The sequence below is a fragment of the Lactuca serriola genome, chromosome 2 (genome assembly GCF_051521515.1).
Source record: "Lactuca serriola cultivar US96UC23 chromosome 2, Lser_US96UC23_V15, whole genome shotgun sequence".
Lineage (NCBI taxonomy): Eukaryota > Viridiplantae > Streptophyta > Magnoliopsida > Asterales > Asteraceae > Lactuca > Lactuca serriola.
Window position 1 is genome coordinate 131,844,185 of NC_136409.1, and position 22,381 is coordinate 131,866,565.

Genomic DNA, 22,381 nt, shown 5'->3' on the forward strand with positions numbered 1-22,381 from the left:
TCGTCAAGAAGAAGGATGCATCGTTTCGCATGTGCATCGACTATAGAGAAATCAACAAGCTTACCATTAAAAATCGTTATCCTTTGCCCCGCATTGACGATTTATTTGATCAACTTCAAGGAGCCAACTACTTCTCGAAGATAGATCTACGATCCGGATATCACCAACTACGAGTGTTAGAGGAGGATGTTCCCAAGACAGCCTTCCGAACTCGCTATGGGCACTACGAGTTTGTAGTGATGCCGTTAAGATTAACTAACGCACCCGCAGTATTCATGGATCTGATGAATAGGGTGTGTCGTCCTTACTTGGATCAGTGCGTCATCGTCTTCATTGATGACATACTCATCTACTCTCGAAGTAAGGAGGAACATAGTCAACATCTCTGTAGGGTCTTAGAAACATTACGGTCGGAGAAGCTCTATGCGAAGTTCTCCAAGTGCGAATTTTGGATTCGACGAGTCGAATTTTTGGGCCATGTTTTTAGCAAAGAGGGAATACACGTGGACCCTTCCAAAATCAAGGCCATCGAGAAATGGTCAGCACCAAAGACACCTACAGAAATTCGTCAATTTCTAGGTCTGGCTAGCTACTATTGTAGGTTCATTCAGAACTTCTCCCACATAGCAAAACCTCTTACAACACTGACCCAGAAAGGCGTGGCCTTTGACTGGGAAGAGAAACAAGAAAGAGCGTTCCAAACGCTCAAACGAGCCTTGTGTACCGCACCGATACTATCCCTCCCCGAAGGGATAGAAGACTTCGTAGTCTATTGCGATGCATCAAATCAAGGGATCGGATGTGTTCTGATGCAGCGAAGTAAAGTCATAGCCTATGCCTCGAGACAGCTGAAGACACATGAGGTTAACTACACCACCCACGATCTTGAACTAGGAGCAGTTGTGTTTGCTCTGAAGATCTGGAGACACTACCTATATGGTACAAAAAACATGATCTTTACAGACCATAAGAGTCTACAACATATTTTTGACCAGAAGGAACTCAACATGAGACAACGACAGTGGGTCGAGCTACTCAGTGATTACGAGTGCGATATTCGTTATCATCTGGGTAAAGCCAATGTAGTAGCCGACGCCCTAAGTCGGAAAGAATATGCTGGTCTTAGAGTCAAATCTCTGACTCTAACTATCCATTCACACTTATCCATGCAAATTAATAAGGCTCAGCTCGACGCTTTGAAACCTGAAAACATGGCTAGTGAATCCCTTAGAGGGATGGATAAAAACTTGGAAGTCAAGGGTGGCGGAGCCTTATACCTCATGGATCGGATCTGGACACCGAAACACGGTGGCTTCAGAGACTTGGTCATGACAGAAGCTCACAACACTCGTTATTCCATCCACCCGGGTTCAGATAAGATGTATCTGGATCTTAAAAAGTTATACTGGTGGCCTAACATGAAAGCAGATATTGCTACCTTCGTGAGTAAATGCCTTACTTGCACAAAGGTCAAGGTCGAATACCAGAAACCCTCCGGTCTTTTACAACAACTGGAAATACCAGAATAGAAGTGGGAGCGGATCACTATGGACTTCATAACCAAGTTGCCCACGACGACGGGTGGACTTGATTCCATATGGGTCATCGTCGATAGACTGACCAAGTCTGCACACTTCCTGCCGATCAAAGAAACAGACAAGATGGAGAAACTTACAAGAACTTACATTAGGGAAATTGTAAGGCTGCACGGTGTTCCTTTATCTATTATCTCGAACAGAGATAGTAGATTCACTTCGAGGTTCTGGCAGTCATTACAAAGTTCCCTAGGAACTAGGCTGGACATGAGTACAGCCTACCATCCACAGACCGACGGGCAAAGTGAGAGAACTATCCAAACCTTAGAAGATATGTTGCGTGCCTGTGTGATTGACTTTGGTAAAGCTTGGGATACCCATTTACCCCTTGTCGAATTTTCCTACAATAACAGTTATCACACGAGCATAAAAGCAGCTCCATTCGAGTCCCTCTATGGCCGAAAGTGCAGATCCCCTCTTTGCTGGGCTGAGGTGGGTGATACTCAGTTAGCTAAGGGACGAGTTCCCGAAAGCACTCTCATGGGTCCGGAGATCATTCGGGAAACGACTGAGAAGATCGTTCAAATTCGTGAACAATTGAAAGCCTCTAGAGACCGACAGAAAAGCTACGCTGACAAGCGCAGGAAACCGTTGGAATTCTAGGTGGGCGACCGAGTCCTACTGAAGGTCTCACCCTGGAAGGGCTTGATACTCTTTGGAAAGCATGGGAAGCTCAATCCAAGATACATTAGGCCTTTCGAGATTCTCCCGAGAATCGGCCCTGTAGCTTACAAACTCAATCTACCGCGTGAACTCAGTAACGTACATTCAACCTTCCACGTGTCGAACTTGAAAAAGTGTCTATCCGACGAGACTCTTGTTATTCCACTCGACGAGATTGAAATCAACGAGAGCCTCAACTTCGTGGAGGAACCAGTAGAGATCATGGACCGAGAAGTCAAGCAAACAAAAGAAATCCGTATCCTGATAGTGAAGGTTCGCTGGAATGCAAAACGGGGACCTGAATTCACTTGGGAACGAGAGGATCAGATGAAACGGAAATATCCTCATCTTTTTCCTTAGTTACCTGTAAATACTTTATTTGCTTAGACTTTAATTTCAGGACGAAATTCCCTTTAACGGGGGGATGATGTGACAACCCGGAATTTTCATTTGGTCAAACCATACAAGTCAATCACTTCGTATCATAAAATAATATAATTATTTCTTATTTTTAAGAAATATAAAGTTCGTTTGATTATTTTAATATTATTTTTAAACGAACGGGTGAAAGAAAGTGTCGTCTCGGGTTTTAAATTTTAAAAACCGCAAACGCCTCACGTCTTAGAAACTCACGGCCAAACTATTTCGTTTGAGTCGAAAAATCATATCAAAATCCGAAAACTCATGCTTATCCATGAGTTTACTCCTTAAGTCTAGTCAATATGAGTTTACTCCCCATTTATCCAAAAGAGTAAACTCCCAAAAGAGTAAACTCAAGAAACACTCTCAAGTAGCAAACTAGAAACAATTCAAGATCTTCCAATTTGTAAGTGTTCTATCTATTTCAAGTTGATTCAACACTTAATCTAGTGTTTATGCATCTATTCATCCATTCACTTTTGTGTTTTGATTAGATTTCCAAAAACACCAAGAACACACACTAAGTGTTCTTGGACTTTTTGATGGGTTTTGGCCATATGAACATTCCTATGTGCACATGCAAACCCTAATGCTTGGATCTAGGTTTCTCTAATTAAACATGCATTGAATCCAAGACTTCTAATGGCTAATAGAGTATAAGAATAATACAAAATCAGAGTTAGAAGCTTACCTTGAAACACTTGTTTGATCTTCTTGTTCTTGGAGCTTTAGAGTCACAAATGTCACTCCTCTAATGGCTTACAAACACCAACTAGCAAGAGGATGATTTGAGAGAGAGGAGAGGGAAGAAATCGGCCAGGGTTTCTCTTCTTTTTCACAGGTGTCGATTTCCCTTGCCCCAAGGGTCTATTTATACTTGTAAGGCTCCTAGGGTTTCACCCTTAAACCCTAATTGGATAACTTTTACTCAAAGCAATCGAAATCCTTTCCAAGATAAGCCCTTGGATGATTTGTGGCTTATTCTAAGCCCTAGAAATCGTCCAACCCTATCCATAAAGGATTTACAGCCCAAAGTGTAACTATCAAACAATTGACAGTTTATACCCTCTTATTTAATTAATCTCTTTAACTCACCAAATTAATTCTAATTAATTTATGACTTATATTAATCAAATAACAATATTATTATTCTTTATATTATTCTCATAATATATTAATAATATTTATTCTCTCATAATAAATCATCCTGTCAAGTTGCTATGGTGAAGGCAACCCAAAAGGACCATGCGCAATTGGGTCAAATACTTGCCTAATATAGTTGCAGCCTTAGACACTATTCCAACAGTCTCCCACTTGGATAAGTCTAGTAACTATATGCACATGTACAATCCGATTCACGATCGTAGCTCTCAAAGACGCTGTCAAACTCTGATCTAATCAATCTTGTCCTTTAGATAAGGGATCGTATAGTCCTCTGTTAGATATCATGCTGACAATTCTATGGAATAATTAGTCTAGCATTTTGGTTTCTCGATCTCCGATTTATTTGACATAGAACTTGATCGAACACATCAATTCAGTTTTGACCGGGCCCGACACATAAGTCAAATCAAATCATCGAGCGGCCGAGATATCGATTTTACCCTCTCGGGATAAAAGTAACAGATAAACTTCAACTTATATGCATTTACTTATTCATTAATCAACTATACACAACAATGCGTTTTATAACACCGAGTTACTGATGCGTTTTTGCATTATCAATGTACAACCAATTAACAAATAACAAACCATATATCTAGGTTTTAAGACTATATGATATTATCGTCTTGCAATCACCCATTTATATCATATTCCATAAGGTGATTCCAGCAAGCGTGGGTTTGTTCCAATGCTCAAAACCAATTCATAAGCACTCATGAACGTTGCATCAACCCTTTGCTATGTCTAATACCATTTAGACAATCTACACACCGATTCATGACAATCTTCATTCATATCTACTTCCAACATATGAACGATTGTGTACAATTTGAATAATTCGATTATTCTTAATAAACTCAATTATTCTAGAAGTCAAAACATGCAAAAATGAAACAATAGTTAAACAATTAACACAAGACAGTAACATTACTCATAAATAATACTCCTTTATTTAATCATCAAATGTTAATTACATTTATCTATTACATGTTTCTACTACTATCTAATCTATGCTAATATCATCCTTCAGCCCAATACTCCTAGCATGCTGTAAGTGCTTAACCCTACTCAGTCCCTTCGTAAGCGGATCTGCTGGGTTATCTTCAGATGATATACTCTTCACTACGAGTTGTCCTTCTTCTACACGATGTCTAATAAAGTGATATTTTCTGTCGATATGTCGAGATCTACCATGATCCCTTGGTTCCTTGGTCAAGGCAACCGCTCCTTCATTATCACATAAAATTTCCATGGGCTCCTTTATGGCAGGTACAACTCCAAGATCACCGATGAAGTTCTTCAACCATATCGCCTCATTCGACGCTTCGCTCGCTGCAATGTACTCTGATTTGCACGTTGAATCAGCTACGGTTTCCTGCTTGGAACTTTTCCAAGTTACTGCTCCTCCATTTAGGGTAAAGACCCAGCCCGACTGCGAACGGTAGTTATCCCTGTCGGTTTGAAAGCTGGCGTCACTATACCCTCGCACCTTCAAGTCATCACTCCCTCCGAGGACTAAGAACCATTCCTTTGTCCTCCGAAGGTACTTAAGGATATTCTTCACCGCAATCCAATGGGCTCTGCTAGGGTTCCATTGATATCTGCTAACCATGCTTAAAGCAAAAGCTACATCAGGGCGAGTACAAGTCATAGCATACATGATTGAGCCAACTGCGGAAGCATATGGAACTCGGCTCATTTATGCTATTTCAGCTTCGGTACTCGGACTTTGAGTCTTACTCAACTTGGCATTACTTTGTATCAGTAATTCTCCCTTCTTCGAGTTTTCCATACTAAAAAGTTTTAGTACCTTCTCTAAATAAGTGTTCTGACTAAGTCCTATTAGTCTCTTACTTCTTTCTCTCACTATCCTTATTCCCAAAATATAAGAAGCCTCTCCGAGGTCCTTCATAGCGAAGCACTTCCCGAGCCAGGACTTAACTTCCTGCAGAGTCGGGACGTCGTTTCCTATGAGTAATATGTCATCGACATATAGAACGAGGAAGCTTACTATACTCCCACTGGCTTTGACATATACACACGATTCATCTTCGCTTCGTACAAATCCAAACTCTTTGACTTTCTCATCGAAGCAAAGATTCCATCTGCGAGATGCTTTCTTAAGTCCATAAATGGACTTCTCAAGCTTACACACTCTATTCAGATGCTTCAGATCCACAAACCCCTCTGGCTGAGCCATGTAAACATCCTCAGCCAACTTTCCGTTAAGGAAAGCGGTCTTGACATCCATTTGCCAAATCTCATAATCATGAAATGCGACAATAGCTAGCATCACTCTAATAGACTTTATCTTCGCAACTGGTGAGAAGGTCTCATCATAGTCAACTCCTGGAGTTTGAGTAAAGCCCTTCGCAACCAATTGTGCCTTATACATGTGTACTTTTCCATCCACGTCAGTCTTCTTCTTGAAGATCCATTTGCACCCAACGGTCTTACGTCCGGGCACATTATCAACTAAATTCCAAACTTGGTTATCATACATGGATTGGATCTCACTATCCATTGCCTCTTTCCATTTTGCAGACTCCGGGCCTGCCATGGCTTCCTAATAGCTATTAGGTTCATCAAGGTTTACTAGTGTACTATCACTAATATACGTGTCCCCTTCGGTTGTAATATGAAAACCATATAACTGGGGTTGAACTCTAACTCTTTCGGAACATCTAAGAGGTGATGATACGTCAATCGGTTCAACCGGAGTTTCCTCCTCGGGTTGAGTGCCAACGGTAGAGGTTCCTTCATCTATCGATTCTTGAATCTCTTCAAGCTCGATTTGCCTCCCACTGTCTCCTTGGCTTATGAGTTCTCGCTCTCGGAAAACTCCTCTCCTCGCAACAAAGACAACACTGTCCTTCGGTCTATAGAAGAGATATCCAAAGGATTTCTACAGGTAGCCGATGAAAATACATCGCTCACTACGAGGTTCGAGCTTGTCATGAGTACTCGTCTTACGAAAGCCTCGCAACCCCAAACCTTGATATGTGCCAATGAGGGAGATTTCCCTGTCCACATCTCGTGAGGTGTTTTGGCAACCTTTTTAGTAGGGACTCGGTTAAGGATATGGGCGGCAGTCTCTAAGGCATACCCCCAAAAAGAGATTGATAGTGAAGCACGACTCATCATAGAGCGAACCATGTCTAACAAGGTTCGATTACGCCTTTCTGCCACACCATTCAACTGCGGTGTCCTAGGTGGCGTTAATTGTGAAACTATTCCACACTCCTTGAGATAATCGTGGAATTCAAGACTTAGGTACTCTCCTCCTCGATCGGATCGAAGCATCTTGATTTTCCTGCCCAATTGATTCTCCACTTCATTCTTGAACTCTTTGAACTTTTCAAAAGTTTTTGACTTTTGCTTGATTAAGTAGATATACCCATATCTGCTATAGTCATCGGTAAAAGTCACGTAGAAGCGGTTCCCATCCTTCGTGGTTGATCTAAACGGTCCACACACATCGGTATGTATTAGGTCCAATAGACCCTCACCCCTTTCACACGTACTTGTGAAGGGTGACTTAGTCATCTTTCCAAGTAAACAAGACTCGCATGTGTCATCTTCCCTAAGGTCGAATGACTCCAACACTCCATCCTTTTGGAGTTGGGCTATGCGCTTCTTGTTGACATGTCCAAGACGACAATGCCACAAGGATGCTCTATCCATACTACTGGAAGAATCCATGCATAAAACATCATTTCCTAAGTTGTCTACAATCATAATGGTTTCATAAATTCCATTACACGGTATTGCTTCAAAATAAAAGACACCATTTAGATAAGCCAAAATAGAACCATTATCATTATTAAAAGGAAATCTAAAACCTTGTCTAAACAAACCATGAAATGAAATGATGTTTCTAGCCATTTCTGGCGAATAGCAACAATTGTTCAAATCTAAAGATAAACCATTCCTAAGCACTAAAGAATACACTCCAATCTTGGTCACAGGCGACGATCTTCGGTTCCTCATGATTAGATTTATCCTTCCATGCTCCAAATCTCTATTTCTTCTTAGTCCCTACACATTAGAAAAAATGTGGTAACCACAACCGGTATCAAGAACCCAAGAAATAGCATGAGATGAATCGTTAGATTTAATTGTGTATATACCTGCAAAAGACGGCTTGATCTTTCCTTCCATGATGGCTTGCAGGTACTCTGGGCAGCTTCTCTTCCAATGTCCTATCTTGTAGCAGTGGTGGCACTCTGCCTCCTTTGGGTTAGGGTAGGGTTTAGCAGGATCAACTTTGGTCCCACTAGAAGAGGCACCATCTCGGGGTTTAAACTTGCAATGGTTCTTAGACGAAGCCTTCCTCTTCTTTCCCCTTCCTTGTCCAATAGCCAAAACAGGAACAGCGGGTGGATTGGGAGTTAGTGCAACATAATTGTCCTTGAAGTTGCTCTCAGCGACCCTCAAAAGACCTTGGATCTTGCTTAGGGTGACCTCTTCTTTGTTCATGTGGTAGGTCATCCTAAATTGATTGTAACTTGGAGGCAAAGAGTGAAGCACCATGTCGATCGCCAAGTCTTCCCCAAAGTCAACATTCAACTTGCGAAGACGGTCGACATACCTTTGCATCTTTTGCAGGTGCACCGTAAGAGACTCTCCATGACCCATTTTAGTGGAAATCATGTTAGTGAAAATCTCATAACGCTCTTGTCTCGCGTTTTGGTGGTATCTCTCCAACAAGTCTTGGTGCATCTCGTACGGGTACATGTCCTCATAGGACTTTTGGAATTCGGAGTTCATAGTGGCTATCATGATGCAATGTACCTTCGTTGCATCACGCTCGTGAGTTTCAAAAGCGGTCATCTCAGCCGGAGTAGCGATTTCAGGGTTGATTTTCTCGAGCTTCTCATCGAGGACATACTCCTTGTCCTCATAGCGAGCAATCGTGCGAATGTATCTTATCCATTCGCTAAAGTTCGTCCCATCGAAAGTCACCTTTTGACAAAGGCTCATCAATGTGAATGAACTAGCAACAGCGTTGTTTGTGTTCGACATCTACAAATAGAAAGGACAAAGATAGATTAGAATATGAATCCCTAATTATCACCCAATAAGAAAATTAGGGCTAGGATCCAACAACAATATTTACATATTAGAAAAGGGATGCTGTAATCTAACATGCAAACAATTTGAAGGTAAGTGAATGACGATTCACTAATTCTCCACCACAAAACACAACTTTAAGTTCTAAATGTATTGAGAATTCCTAGGTTTAGATGAGATTCATTGAAACTTTTCAATGGCATGTTTAAATATCGATATGCCCCTCTTGTTTGTGACTGGGATACCGAGGATCACAAAGCGGGTGTGAATTACCATGCAAATTCACATGGTGCGTTCATTGTAATGATCACCTATTCGATGTGCCAGTAAACCACACACACTCCATCGAACTATGATAAACAATGAATCACCCTTTGCCACCTTTGCTTGGAACCAATTAGTGTGCTGGTAAACCACACACGCTCCACTAACTTCTTAGCAAGGGTGCAAAGTGTAATTTAATGGGATTGCATCAATTCACTTTTCCTAAAGTAACTAAGATTGGGAAATTTTTGAAAAACATGTAGTTCCTTTGTATTTCATATTATACTTTTAATGAGAGGATGAGGTTGCCCTATCCTACCCGTTCGGCTAACGACCCTCCACCGATCAAGCAAGCGGTAGGTGTGAGTGTACACCCATTAAGCGCCATTTTATAGGTCACAACCTTATACCCACCTTATAGATCGGCTTCGTGAATGAGGCCTACTAACGGTAAGACTAGCATTTTAGTTATACATATATATACATATTAATCTTGTAATATTATATTAGTATAGGGTTGAATTTTTAAACTTGTAAAATTCTAGGGTTTGAAATTTAAAATTGTCTAAATTAAACTTTTAATCACAAAACATAAATTTCAAAACTTGAGGGAAAGTTTTAAACATTTAAAACATGGAGGATCAAATAAAAAATAATCTTAATTAACAATTAATTCCATAATTATCCATATTTGATTTATTTAATGATTTCTTGCTTAATAATTTACCAATTTAATCAAAATAATTAATTAATTATCACATAAGGAAATTAAATATTTTATTAATTGATAAATATCTTCAATTAGATCAAGATTACAGTCATATATATCAAAAAATCGGATTAGGGTTGATCTAATATGATAAAGGCAAGTTTCCATAAGATAAATATCAAAAAAATCCCGATTTTGGCACTTCTTGACGCTCGGACTCGCCGAGTGCCCAACTGGACTTGCCGAGTCAGGCCAACTCGCTGAGTCCACCATGGGACTCGCCGAGTCCATGACTCAGAACCACAAAATTCGAATTTTGCAAGCAAGAAACAAACAATCATGCATCAATTTAATAGAAACCAATCTAGGCTCTGATACCATTGATGGGTTTTGGCCATATGAACATTCCTATGTGCACATGCAAACCCTAATGCTTGGATATAGATTTCTCTAATTAAACATGCATTGAATCCAAGACTTCTAATGGCTAATAGAGTATAAGAACAATACAAAATCAGAGTTAGAAGCTTACCTTGAAACACTTGTTTGATCTTCTTGTTCTTGGAGCTTTAGAGTCACAAATGTCACTCCTCTAATGGCTTAAAAACACCAACTAGCAAGAGGATGATTTGAGAGAGAGGAGAGGGAAGAAATCGGCCAGGGTTTCCCTTCTTTTTCAGAGGTGTCGATTTCCCTTGCCCCAAGGGTCTATTTATACTTGTAAGGCTCCTAGGGTTTCACCCTTAAACCCTAATTGGATAACTTTTACTCAAAGCAATCCAAATCCTTTCCAAGATAAGCCCTTGGACGATTTGTGGCTTATTCTAAGCCCTAGAATTTGTCCAACCCTATCCATAAAGGATTTACAGCCCAAAGTGTAACTATCAAACAATTGACAGTTTATACCCTCTTATTTAATTAATCTCTTTAAGTCACCAAATTAATTCTAATTAATTTATGACTTATATTAATCAAATAACAATATTATTATTCTTATAATATATTAATAATATTTATTCTCTCATAATAAATCATCCTGTCAAGTTGCTATGGTGAAGGCAACCCAAAAGGACCATGCACAATCGGGTCAAATACTTGCCTAATATAGTTGCAGACTTAGACACTATTCCAACACTTTTAGCATATTTCAAGCTTCCTTATAGTAAGTACTTCACTCCTTGAGTCTTATTGAGTTAGTATTAGAAGTTAGCACCAAGAAAATATGCCAAGAAAACATGGAACAAGGTGTTCACGGTCCAAGAAGGTTCTTGGGCCGTAAACACCATATAAGGCACCAAAGTGTGCCTAAGTCACAAATCGAAGCCCTAGTTGGATGTTTAAACCTTCCTTAGCATGTTTGAACCTTCCCTTGATGAGTTTAAGCCATGAAAAACACCAAATAATGCCATGATCATGTGTTTACGGTTTGGGGATCTCCCAAAACCGTAAACACCCTTTATTGTGTTTATTTAGGCCATGTTCCTTCCTTAGGCTTAGAAACTAGCACACACCCTTACCTAATTGTGTTAGGGACTTGAAAAAATGGCAATACACTTCTCCATAAGGGTTTACGGTAGTAAACCCAAAGGAAAATTCCATTAGGTCGTAAACTCCTCAAAAGAGGTGTTTTGTTGCCCTAGTCCCTTCCAAAGGCCAAACCACTTAGTAGATTTGCTTCAAAAGGCTTGCTAAACCACAAAACAACACTTGGACCTTAAGACTAGAGTTTACGACCGTAAACTCTAGAGTTTACTGCCATAAACTCCCTAGGTCTTGACCACCAAAACCGTAAACTCCAAGGGAGTTTACCCTTGAGCCCCAAACACAATGGCAAGGTCCCTTAGCACTTAGATGCAATCCTTGTGGCTTGTAGCACTTATATAAGGTGGTTTACATGCCTTGGGATGCCTTAACTTTGTCAATGAGTGATTTAAAGTCTAATTGGGTACATATATGTGTGATTATATGTTAACTAGGATCAGTGAGTGTGAACAAGTCTTCACTTGTCACCTAGCCATCCTGCATCAGTTAGTACACCCAAACCACCACCTACAGGTGAGTTCATACCCCTTAATCAATGTTTTAAATGATTTTAAATACTTTAATGGGGGGGGGGGGGGGGGGAATACAAGTAGAAAACAATATGTTATTAAATCAATCTTATGTATTTTATAATTGTGTTTTCACCCAGTAGATTTCACATACTTCAAAATGTGACACATGAAATGGTTTTTTATCTTAAAATACCTTGATAACAAAAGTATTAGTTTTGAATGTTTATAACATTAAGTCACTCTTAATTATTGTTCAAAACTCTTAGATATCTTGCAAAACCATATTTTTACCTTCTGGAACCAAACTATACTTTTACACTTATGTTTCTTATATATATATATATATATATATATATATATATATATATATATATATATATATATATATATATATATATATATATATATATATTGATGTTATAGTTTCATCCTTCATTCGGTTTCCCACACTCTTGTGTAGCAAGGGTGTATAAACCTACATGAACAACCAATTACCTTTCAGCTAACTATCATAGGGATAGTTAGAAGATATCAAACATTATTCTTATTACAAGGAATCACACAAGAGTCAGTTCATTCATGAGTCTATACCAGTTCATTACCTGATACATGAGTACATTTACCTAGTCTTACATGATACATGAGTACGTTTACATAGATACATTTATCTGAATACGCTTACATAAATACCGTACATGAGTAATGTTACATAGATGCATTATCCTGTATTCACTTACCTGGATACTTGTACCTAGAGTTACAAGGGAGATTTATTCGTACCTCCTGTGTAAATTTTCCTGCCTATCCCTGTTCGATGGGATGTCTAGACGGGACTAACCATTCCGGAACCCAGCTGTTAGCACCAGTGAGTGATGAACATCTATGGATGTCTAAGGTTACTACTTATACTAGGAGTCAGTTACGGGACTAACCCTTCCTCCAACCTGCTGCTGCTACAGAGGACAATTTGACAATCTTTGGATGTTCATTAGGTTATTCATTTCGCTTATTGCGATGTTGTGTTAGGCCTAGTACCCAGTGATAACACTTACATTAGTGCTTTTTCCTGTTTGCTTTATTTTGTGATACTTTCACATAAATGATGAGTTAGACTAAGTACTTTAGTACTAGTCAATAGAAAGGAAAAACTATCATCTTACTTACAAAACACTCGGGTCTTGGTTGAAAACTACATTTCATAATAATAGAAAATAAGGGATTTTCTAGGGCTTTTCATACTTATACCAACATTTTCATTTAAAGGTTTACATGACATTCAAAACAGCTTTTCAAAGCAAGACAATGACACTTAAATACTTATGAATTCACCAGCTTTAAGCTGATGCTCTCTTTCAAAATAACTTGTATTCTCAGGTCACCAGTAGATAGGTACGATGGCCAGGTTTTGAGAAGACGGAGCACAGACAAGTCTCGTCTTTTATTTTGATTGTATATTTTGGTGTCTTATTACAATGAAAGAACACACATGTATTAAAACTTTACTTATAATGCAATGGATGATGTTGTTGCTTATTTACTACTTTACACTGTTGTGATACTGTACATGACGTCCTCCACCCCGGAACGTTTCCGCCGTTCTTGGTTTTGGGGTGTGACATCAACTTCAAAAATCAGAACAAGAAAGCAATTTCTGATTTTTCAAGGTAAAAACAAATGCAAATCATATTCGTTTTTTTCCTTGTTTGTTTATGTTTGTTGTTCTGAAATCTGTATACTTTGATATCATGATATGTTTCTTATAATCTCTTTGGTTATTTTTTGTTTAAAGTTGCAGTTTTTTCACAAATATCAACTTCGAAAATCACTATCAGGAACTAGAAATCAGTTTCTGATTTTTAAAGGTAAAAGTAATTAAAATTCGTTTTTTTTTTTCTTATTGTTTTTGGTTATGATTTGCAATTCTAAGTTATGATATGTTTCTTATTTCTCTTTCTTAAAAGCTTCTAGAAAAATCTGATATTTAAAGGACATACAAATCAGTTTCTGATTTTTTAAGGTACATAAAAATCTGATTTTGTTTCATTCTTTCTTATTTGTTTTCTGATTTGAATGTTTGTTAATGTAATATAGTTTGTTGATTTTATTTATGTTTTTTTTTTCTGTTGCAGCTATGTTATACTTTACTACTTGGGTTTGAGAATCAAGAACCAAGAAGAAATCTCCAAATCGAAAATAAGGCCGTTTCTTTCCTTTATCTAATTTAGGATGCCTCCTAGATTAAAAAAAATATGAATATGGATATGAAAAACGTAAAAAGAAACAGAAAATTGAGGAAGATAATAAAAAACAAAAAGGATCTATGCATAAGTTTATTATGAAACAAACACCAAACTTTCAAGAAAGTGAAAACGAAACTGTTAATGATACTAATGTTGATGTTGATGATGCTAATATTGATCATGCTAATGTTAATGAAGTTGGTAATGATAATATTGATGTTAATGATAATGTCGATGATTTTCACACATTTGATATATTTGATCCAAGAAATTGGGATGCTCTTGATTCTAATATGATAAATATTTTATCATTAAACGGTCCTAAAAAAGATTTATCTATTATAAAAGGTCCTAAAGATAAATACTTAAGGATATTTTCTGCAACATATTTTGTTAAAACTCTACCAAATGGGGAAAATGTGATAGAGATTGGCTTGTTTATTCTAAAGAAATTGATAAAATATTTTTTTTTTGTTGTAAAATATTTTGAAAAGGGTGTGGAAAGGGTCAATTAGCAAATAAGGGTTTTGGGGATTGGATACATCTTAATACTAGAATTAAAGAGCATGAAACTAGTATTGAACATGTAAAAAATATAAATACTTGGTATGAATTGCGTCTGAGATTAGAAAAAAATAAAACTATTGATAATGTGATTCAAAAACAATTAGAATAAGAAAAAGTTCGTTGGAGAAACGTTTTGTTGAGAATTATTGCTATTGTGAAATTTCTTGCTAAAGACAATCTAGCATTTCGTGGTAGTAATTAGAAATTGTATGAAAATACAATGGAAATTGTTTAGGCTTAATTGAAATGTTGGCTGAGTTTGACATGGTTTCTTATGATCATGTTCAACGTATTACAAATGAAATTTGTATGCATAAACATTATCTTGGGCATAGTATACAAAATGAAGTAATACTTTTGCTTTCATCCGAAATAAAGTCTATGATTATTAAAAAAAATAAAAAAAGCAATATATTTTTCGGTAATACTTGATTGTACTCCCGACATAAGTCACCAAGAGCAAATGACTATGATTTTAAGATATGTTGATGTCTCGTCAAGTTGTGTTTACATTGAAGAATCCTTTTTAGATTTTTTAGAAGTAAATGATTCAACCGGACAAGGAGTTTTTAATGTTTTACAAAATGAATTAAATTTGCTTGATATTGACATTAATAATGTGCGTGGACATGGTTACGGAAATGGATCAAATATGAAAGTAAAACATCAAGGAGTGCAAAAAAAGCTTTTAGATACAAATTGTAGAGCTTTTTATACTTCTTGTGGGTGTCATAGTTTAAATTTAGCTTTGTGTGATATGGCTATCACTTGTGGTAAAGCTAAAGATTTTTTTGGAACAATACAACGAATCTACACAATATTTGCCAATTCTACCAAGAGATGACAAATATTAAAAGATAATGTGAAATGGTTAACTCCTAAATCTTTGTGATCAAATCGTTGGGAGAGTCGTGTCGATAGTGTTAAAGCTATAAGATTTCAAATTTTTGATATGCAACAAGCTTTTTTACAAGTAGCTAAAAGTGATAATGATCCAAAAATAAGCAGTGAAGCTAATTCCTTAGCAAAAAATGAACTTGGTAACTTTGAGTTTATATTGACACTAGTAATTTGGTATGAAATATTAAATACTGTTAATTTAATTAGCAAACAATTGGAGTCAAAAGATATGCTTATTGATGTTGCTATGGAAAAAATAAATGGATTGATTTCTTTTTTTAAGGAATATAGAGAAATTGGTTTTTTAAATGCTTTACAAACTACAAAAGAAATTGCCTTGGAAATGGAAATTGATCCCAAATTTTGTCAAAGGCGTGAATATAAAAGAAAAAAACATTTTGATGAGATTTTAAATGATACTTCTTCTAATATTTCACAATTCGAACAAGAGTCTTTTAGGGTAAATTATTTTATATATACTGTTGATCAAGCAATTACTTCTCTAACTACAAGGTTTGAACAATATCAACAATATGATAATATATTTGGTTTTTTGTTTAATTTAGAAAAATTAGTTTCCTTAGATGATATGATCTTAAAGTCTTGTTGTAAATCTCTTGAAACTTCACTCAAGAAAGATGAACAATCAGATATCGATCGAAGGACCTATATATTGAGTTAAAATTACTTTTACATCTTTTGCCTAAGGAAAAAAATTTCATCAATTGATATTCTCAAGTTTTTAAAACGAGTTGATTGTTTTCCTAATGCAACTGTTGCATATAGAATTATGTTGACTATTCCTGTTATGGTTGCATCTGCAGAAAGAAGTTTTTCCAAATTGAAGATTTTGAAGTCCTATTTGCGAACTACAATGACTCAAGAACGGTTTAATGGATTGGCCTTGATGACGATTGAGAGAAACCTTTTGGATAAAGTTACTTATGAAGATATTATAGAAAAGTTTATTTCAACAAATATTAGAAGAATAACTGTTTTTAAGTAAACGCAATTTTTATTTGTATTATTTTGAATGATATTTTAATTTATGTATTTTGCAATTAAAAACTAAAAAATAAAATTGTTTTGCTTAACTTGTTTTTAAGTAAATTGTTTTTAAATTTTCAAGCTTTAGGGCTTTTTTTTCTTAAATTGCACAAGGCCTTCAAATTCTTCCAGCCGGCCCTGTACGACAACAATGAATGGATATGCATCAGATTCAAATAAAGAGGTAGTTTACAATGGCGGAGCTAGTACAGAGGCAAAGCGTTTGCCCCCTCTAACCTTTTTAATGGTGTTATTATGTTATACTAACACAAAGCCTTTATTTATAATTACTGTTTGACAACTATTATTTCAACTCCTTCAACTTATAAACATATTTTATATTATACACTTTAACTCCATTTCTGTTATATACCATTATAGAAACTTTGTATTATTTTCACATCTTACCCTTTATACATGATTTAAACTTTCATATGGTTATTAATGTATTAATTAGTAGGTTTGAAATTTAATATTTGCAAATCCTACTATGACATCATTTACATTCATTTATTTAATAATTAAATTTTAGTCAATATTAGAAGTGTGGATGTTTAGAATTTAGATAATTTGAGTAACTACAATTTAAAAAGTAATCATCATTAGGGTAATTCAAAATTTGTAAACTCTTGCTACCTTTTTCTGTATAGTGGTGTGACATTTTTGGTAAAAGTTAATTTGCAGGTGTAAGTAATAATATGATCTTAATGAGATGAATTGTGATATAAAAAATATAAAAAATAATTGTTCCTAGTTATATTACACATATAAAAATAGTATACATAAAATATTAGCAACTCCATATATATATATATATATATATATATATATATATATATATATATAGGGTTAGGATCAAATATGAATCGTAATTAGTGTGTGAATGTATGACCAAATTCTAACCATTAGATGAAAATAATAAAAGATTGTGATCTTAAGGTGCATGGTATTAACATGTGGAATCATTCACATTATAATTACACTTAATTAAAATAAATTAATCAAATTGATTAATAATAATTTATGGCAAGTGAGAATGGAATGAATTTTAATTAAAATTAAAAAAACAATTTATATATTATACATTTTAAATTAGTTACGTTATCATTTGATATGATTACAAAACCTGACTATTTTTTTATAAAAAGAAAATTGATTATTTGTATTCTTTAAGAATATTTTATAATAACCTTTTTGCGTATTGAAAATTATTCACATATTGAATTTTTTAAGAATACGAGAATATGGTCTAATCTATTATTGACAAATAAGTAACATTTACGTATTAAATTCTTTAAGAACATGAGAATATAATCTAGTTTATCTTTTACGAATACGTAATACTCATAAAACATGATACAAAGTTAAGAATAAATATTAAAAAAAATAAAATATGCTTGCTTATATATTATGTAAATGTTTAAGAATAAGTTTTTTTAGTTGTAAATTTATTTTTTGACGATGATAATGTTAAAAATAACATTTTCATAGTTTTGACAAATAGAACATGTTTTTACAAGAGCATAAATATTCTTGAAGAATAAACACTAAATAAATTTGAAGAATTCAAACATTCTTGTAGAATATAATGTATAAGTTTTTTGTTTTACTACCACCATCAACTACTGTCCAAATCTTTTTATACAGTTATAATAATTCTTGAAGAATAATTCGCCATCGCAAGCCACCACCATCAGCTACTGTTCATCGTTGTCGAGTAGCAAAGAATAAGATTAGAACATTAAATTTTATAATTCAACCACATAATATTAAAAAATTGAAAAATAATTTGAAGATAATTCATAATAAAATTACAACCATACAACATAATTAGTTATGTGAATTGAGAAAATCAATTCTCAAATTTGAAACTCAATTATTCGTTTAATGTACTAAATATTATTCCAAATGAATTAATAACCATGGAACTCTAATTAGTTGAAATTGAAAGCTAAATTCTCATAACAAGAAATGGATGAATAATATATATATATATATATATATATATATATATATATATATATATATATATATATATATATATATATATATATATATATATATATATATATATATTATAGTTATTGCATAAATCAAAGTATATGGACCAATGAAGTAACGATGAATTATAGAGAAAGCAATTGGAAGTGTAGAGATACATTGTGTAATTTGATTTTTCCCACTTAGATTTGATTATTTAAATGGTGTTGTTAAAGTTTTTTTTTATATCAAAAAATGTCAATGACATTGGATCGAAAGATGAAATCATATGGACAGACTAACGAGGTGATCGATGAAGATAAAATGGAGGCTGATGATCATAATATAGGGTTAGAGTGAAAAAAAGATTAATAATGACTAAGTCCTAAAATGGTGGATTCGAAATCAAATATATTAATTACGTTTCCAAATTTATATAGATTTAAATTTTATAGTAATTAATATAATTAATCAAATTACTATAATACCATTTTAAAATAATTGGACCATATTTAGTCATACATTCACATAATACTTATAGGTTATATATGATCCTAACTCTCTCTCTCTCTCTCTATATATATATATATATATATATATATATATATATATATATATATATATATATATATATATATATAATTGGTAAAATAGAAAAAGAGATAACTGTTATAGATAAAGTTATTAAATAATTATAATGTAAGCCCCTTGCATTATGAAATTCTGTTCCGTCCCCTTTTAGTTTACAAACTTTCTTCAACATACAAGTGTTATATATATATATATATATATATATATATATATATATATATATATATATATATATATATATTATCCGACCTCTAAATCTTTCACGTTAGTTTTTTTTTTTGGAAACGACAAATAAGATTAAATAAAGAATCCAGCCAGCAAGATGCTAAGTAGGGCATAAAAAAATAGAACGAAAGTTTTTAGCAAATTACAAACATAAAAAGGGAGAAACTACCCAATCTACCCATTTGATATCATTCTTTATCCCCCTATGTTTACACCAAAGAAACACCATAGCGATGACATTATCATCAACTTTAGTAGGAGATATATTGGCATTTTGGAATATCCTCATACTCCTAGCTTTCTATATCCACTAGAACATGCCATAACATATGGTCAAAAATAGTTTCCGTTTCTTGGGGCATAGCCCCCACGATGCAGCAAAATCGTGAAGTTCACATGAATGAGCAAAGTGATGATCACTAATCCCGCACCACCGTAGAATCCATTTACGTGTGATAGCAGCAATATGACACCTAACTAGAATGTGATCTGAATCTTCCACATTAGTTACTAACCAAAACTTTAAAACATCAGCCATTTAGTCTCAGTGCTTCATACCGACTTTTACTAGTTAAAATTATTTTACAATTGCAACCAAATGTTACATTATATATATAGCTAACTGTTAGTTTTTAATAATAACAAATAAAATATATTTTATGAAAATACCAAAACCGTTGCTATATATTTGTCTCTAAATTCAAAAGAACTCTTTGAAATCAGAAGCTCTGTGCGAGTGAACCACTAACAAACCGCAAGGCATGATGTATTTTTGTTGTTGAGAAAGTTGATTTGTCTGTGTTTTAGTTGCAGGTGGGGCCAATGTATATATATATATATATATATATATATATATATATATATATATATATATATATATATATATATATATATATATTTTAAATTAATTAAAAACATATAATAAAGTAGAAAAGATAGAAAAGTCATTTAACCATATAAAAGAAATTAAAAATGATAGAAAATTCATCTTAAAGAAACCAAACAAAAATAGTCTAAATAATTTAAAGACTATATGGCAAAAAAAGAAAAAGTTGAATCAGGCATGAAATTATTAAAAAAACCTGTTGTAAGAATAATAATAACAAAAATACTTAAAATATGGCACCTAAAGCTTGCAACATGCAATAAAGATTTAAAATAACAACTAAACGTTTCTTCGAAAAAATATCAATCATACATATATCTTAATTCAAAAAAGTAAATAAAAATATAAAAGTTATTTTAATACTTGCTTTCAATTAAATTAGAAACGATATAAATTATAGCAAATCAAATACAGTTCCCATACTTTTGCTCTCGTAATAGAAACCTAAACTAAATAAACTTCAAGGGGCTTCACCATCATCAATCATCACTTACAGTAGAAAGATGGGGCTACTCTCGAACAGGTAAATATTTTCTTCGATAACTTTCAGTTTTTGCTTCACATGATTATTTGTGTGAATTACTTGTTAAAGAAACTTGATTTTCGCAATGCAGATTGGATAAAAAGAATCTTAAACCAGGAGATCATATATATTCATGGCGTCATGCATATATTTATGCGCATCACGGTTTTACTCTCTTTTTTACTGCTTGTTTTTCTTTCTTCATCTATCTCTCTTTAATATGCGTTATTTTGTCTAGTTACAAACCCTACTTTCCAATATCTTTTTCTTCCTTCCGTATTTGATTCTCTTTTACACAAACATGTTTTGTTTATGTGATCTTCATTTGATTATTTACATGGTTTAACGAATCGCGTTTTTTTACAGGTGTCTATCTGGGAGACGATAAAGTTGTTCATTTCACGAGGCTAGGTCAAGAAGTAGGAACAGGGACAGGTCTCGATGTCCTCATTATTAGCTCAATGCCACCACCACGTCTAGTCACATGTCCTACATGTAATCATACCGATATTAGCAACGGAATTATCACCTCTTGTCTGAACTGCTTCCTCAATGGTGGACTCCTCTATCGTTTTGAATACTCAGTCAACCCTGTCGTGTTTCTTGCAAATCCCCGTGGTGGTACCTGTACTCTCGCCGCCTCAGACCCACCGGAAACTGTCATCCACCGAGCAAATTACCTCGTTAAGAATGGGTTTGGTTGCTATAATATTTTAAAGAACAATTGTATACACTTTGCGATATATTGCAAAACGGGGCGTCTTGTTTCTGACAAAAAGACTATGAGTCCAAGTAGACTGATGGCTTCGGTTATTGGTCAACCCTTGGAGGCTGTTTTTTCTTCAAGTCTTAAGCTTGTGAAGGCATCGGGTGTGGCTCCATATTGTGTTAATCGATATGTTGATGATATTGGTAAGAAGAGCGATGTCGTTAGCTAGTATTGGTGGTTGTTCTTTTGTTGTGTCTTGTTTTTCCTGTTTACATAAAGACCTGCTCCAGGCTAAATTGTTAGCATAATGAATAAAACTTTAAAAGCAATTGCTTGATGTGATTCTTATACAAAACAATTGTAAAAAGGGATTTTATTGAGAAATTTATAGTTTGAATTTGAGTTTGTATACAAATGAGGTACGAAATACGTAACTGATTAATGAAGTCGGACTTGATAAAGACTTCACTTGGATTTCTACAATTTGTTAGTTCTACTAGCTCCTAGATTTTTGAACGATAGAGTTATACATAGCAAGTCGTATTGACTTTCAGTGCAGGAAATATTAGCAATAATGGCCATGCATAATGCAATAACTGCGATGCATTATGCGGCGACAACCACTATTAGCGACAACACCAAAGATACTAGTATTTATTGGGCTGAAATCTCTTATTCAATGTTTTAAAATCCTGTTTGAACAGGACGGTCGAACCGTTTGGGCCGAGAACTGGATGGGGGAATGGTTCAACTACCTTCGTTTTTATACAA

At 34.7% G+C, this 22,381-nt stretch overlaps 1 protein-coding gene and 1 pseudogene across 1 annotated transcript; both read left to right on the plus strand.

Moving 5' to 3' along the window:
- The first annotated feature begins 14,262 nt into the window (after positions 1–14,262).
- On the plus strand, positions 14,263–16,655 carry LOC145089580 (uncharacterized; annotated as a pseudogene).
- A 4,118-nt stretch (positions 16,656–20,773) lies between these two features.
- Positions 20,774–21,947, plus strand: LOC145086806 (protein LEAD-SENSITIVE 1-like). The gene is made up of 3 exons (XM_079024645.1): positions 20,774–20,901; positions 20,993–21,066; positions 21,268–21,947. Exons 1-3 carry the CDS (start codon positions 20,882–20,884, stop codon positions 21,837–21,839), a joined length of 666 nt encoding a protein of 221 aa, XP_078880771.1. The 5' UTR covers positions 20,774–20,881; the 3' UTR covers positions 21,840–21,947.
- The last annotated feature ends 434 nt before the right edge of the window (positions 21,948–22,381 follow it).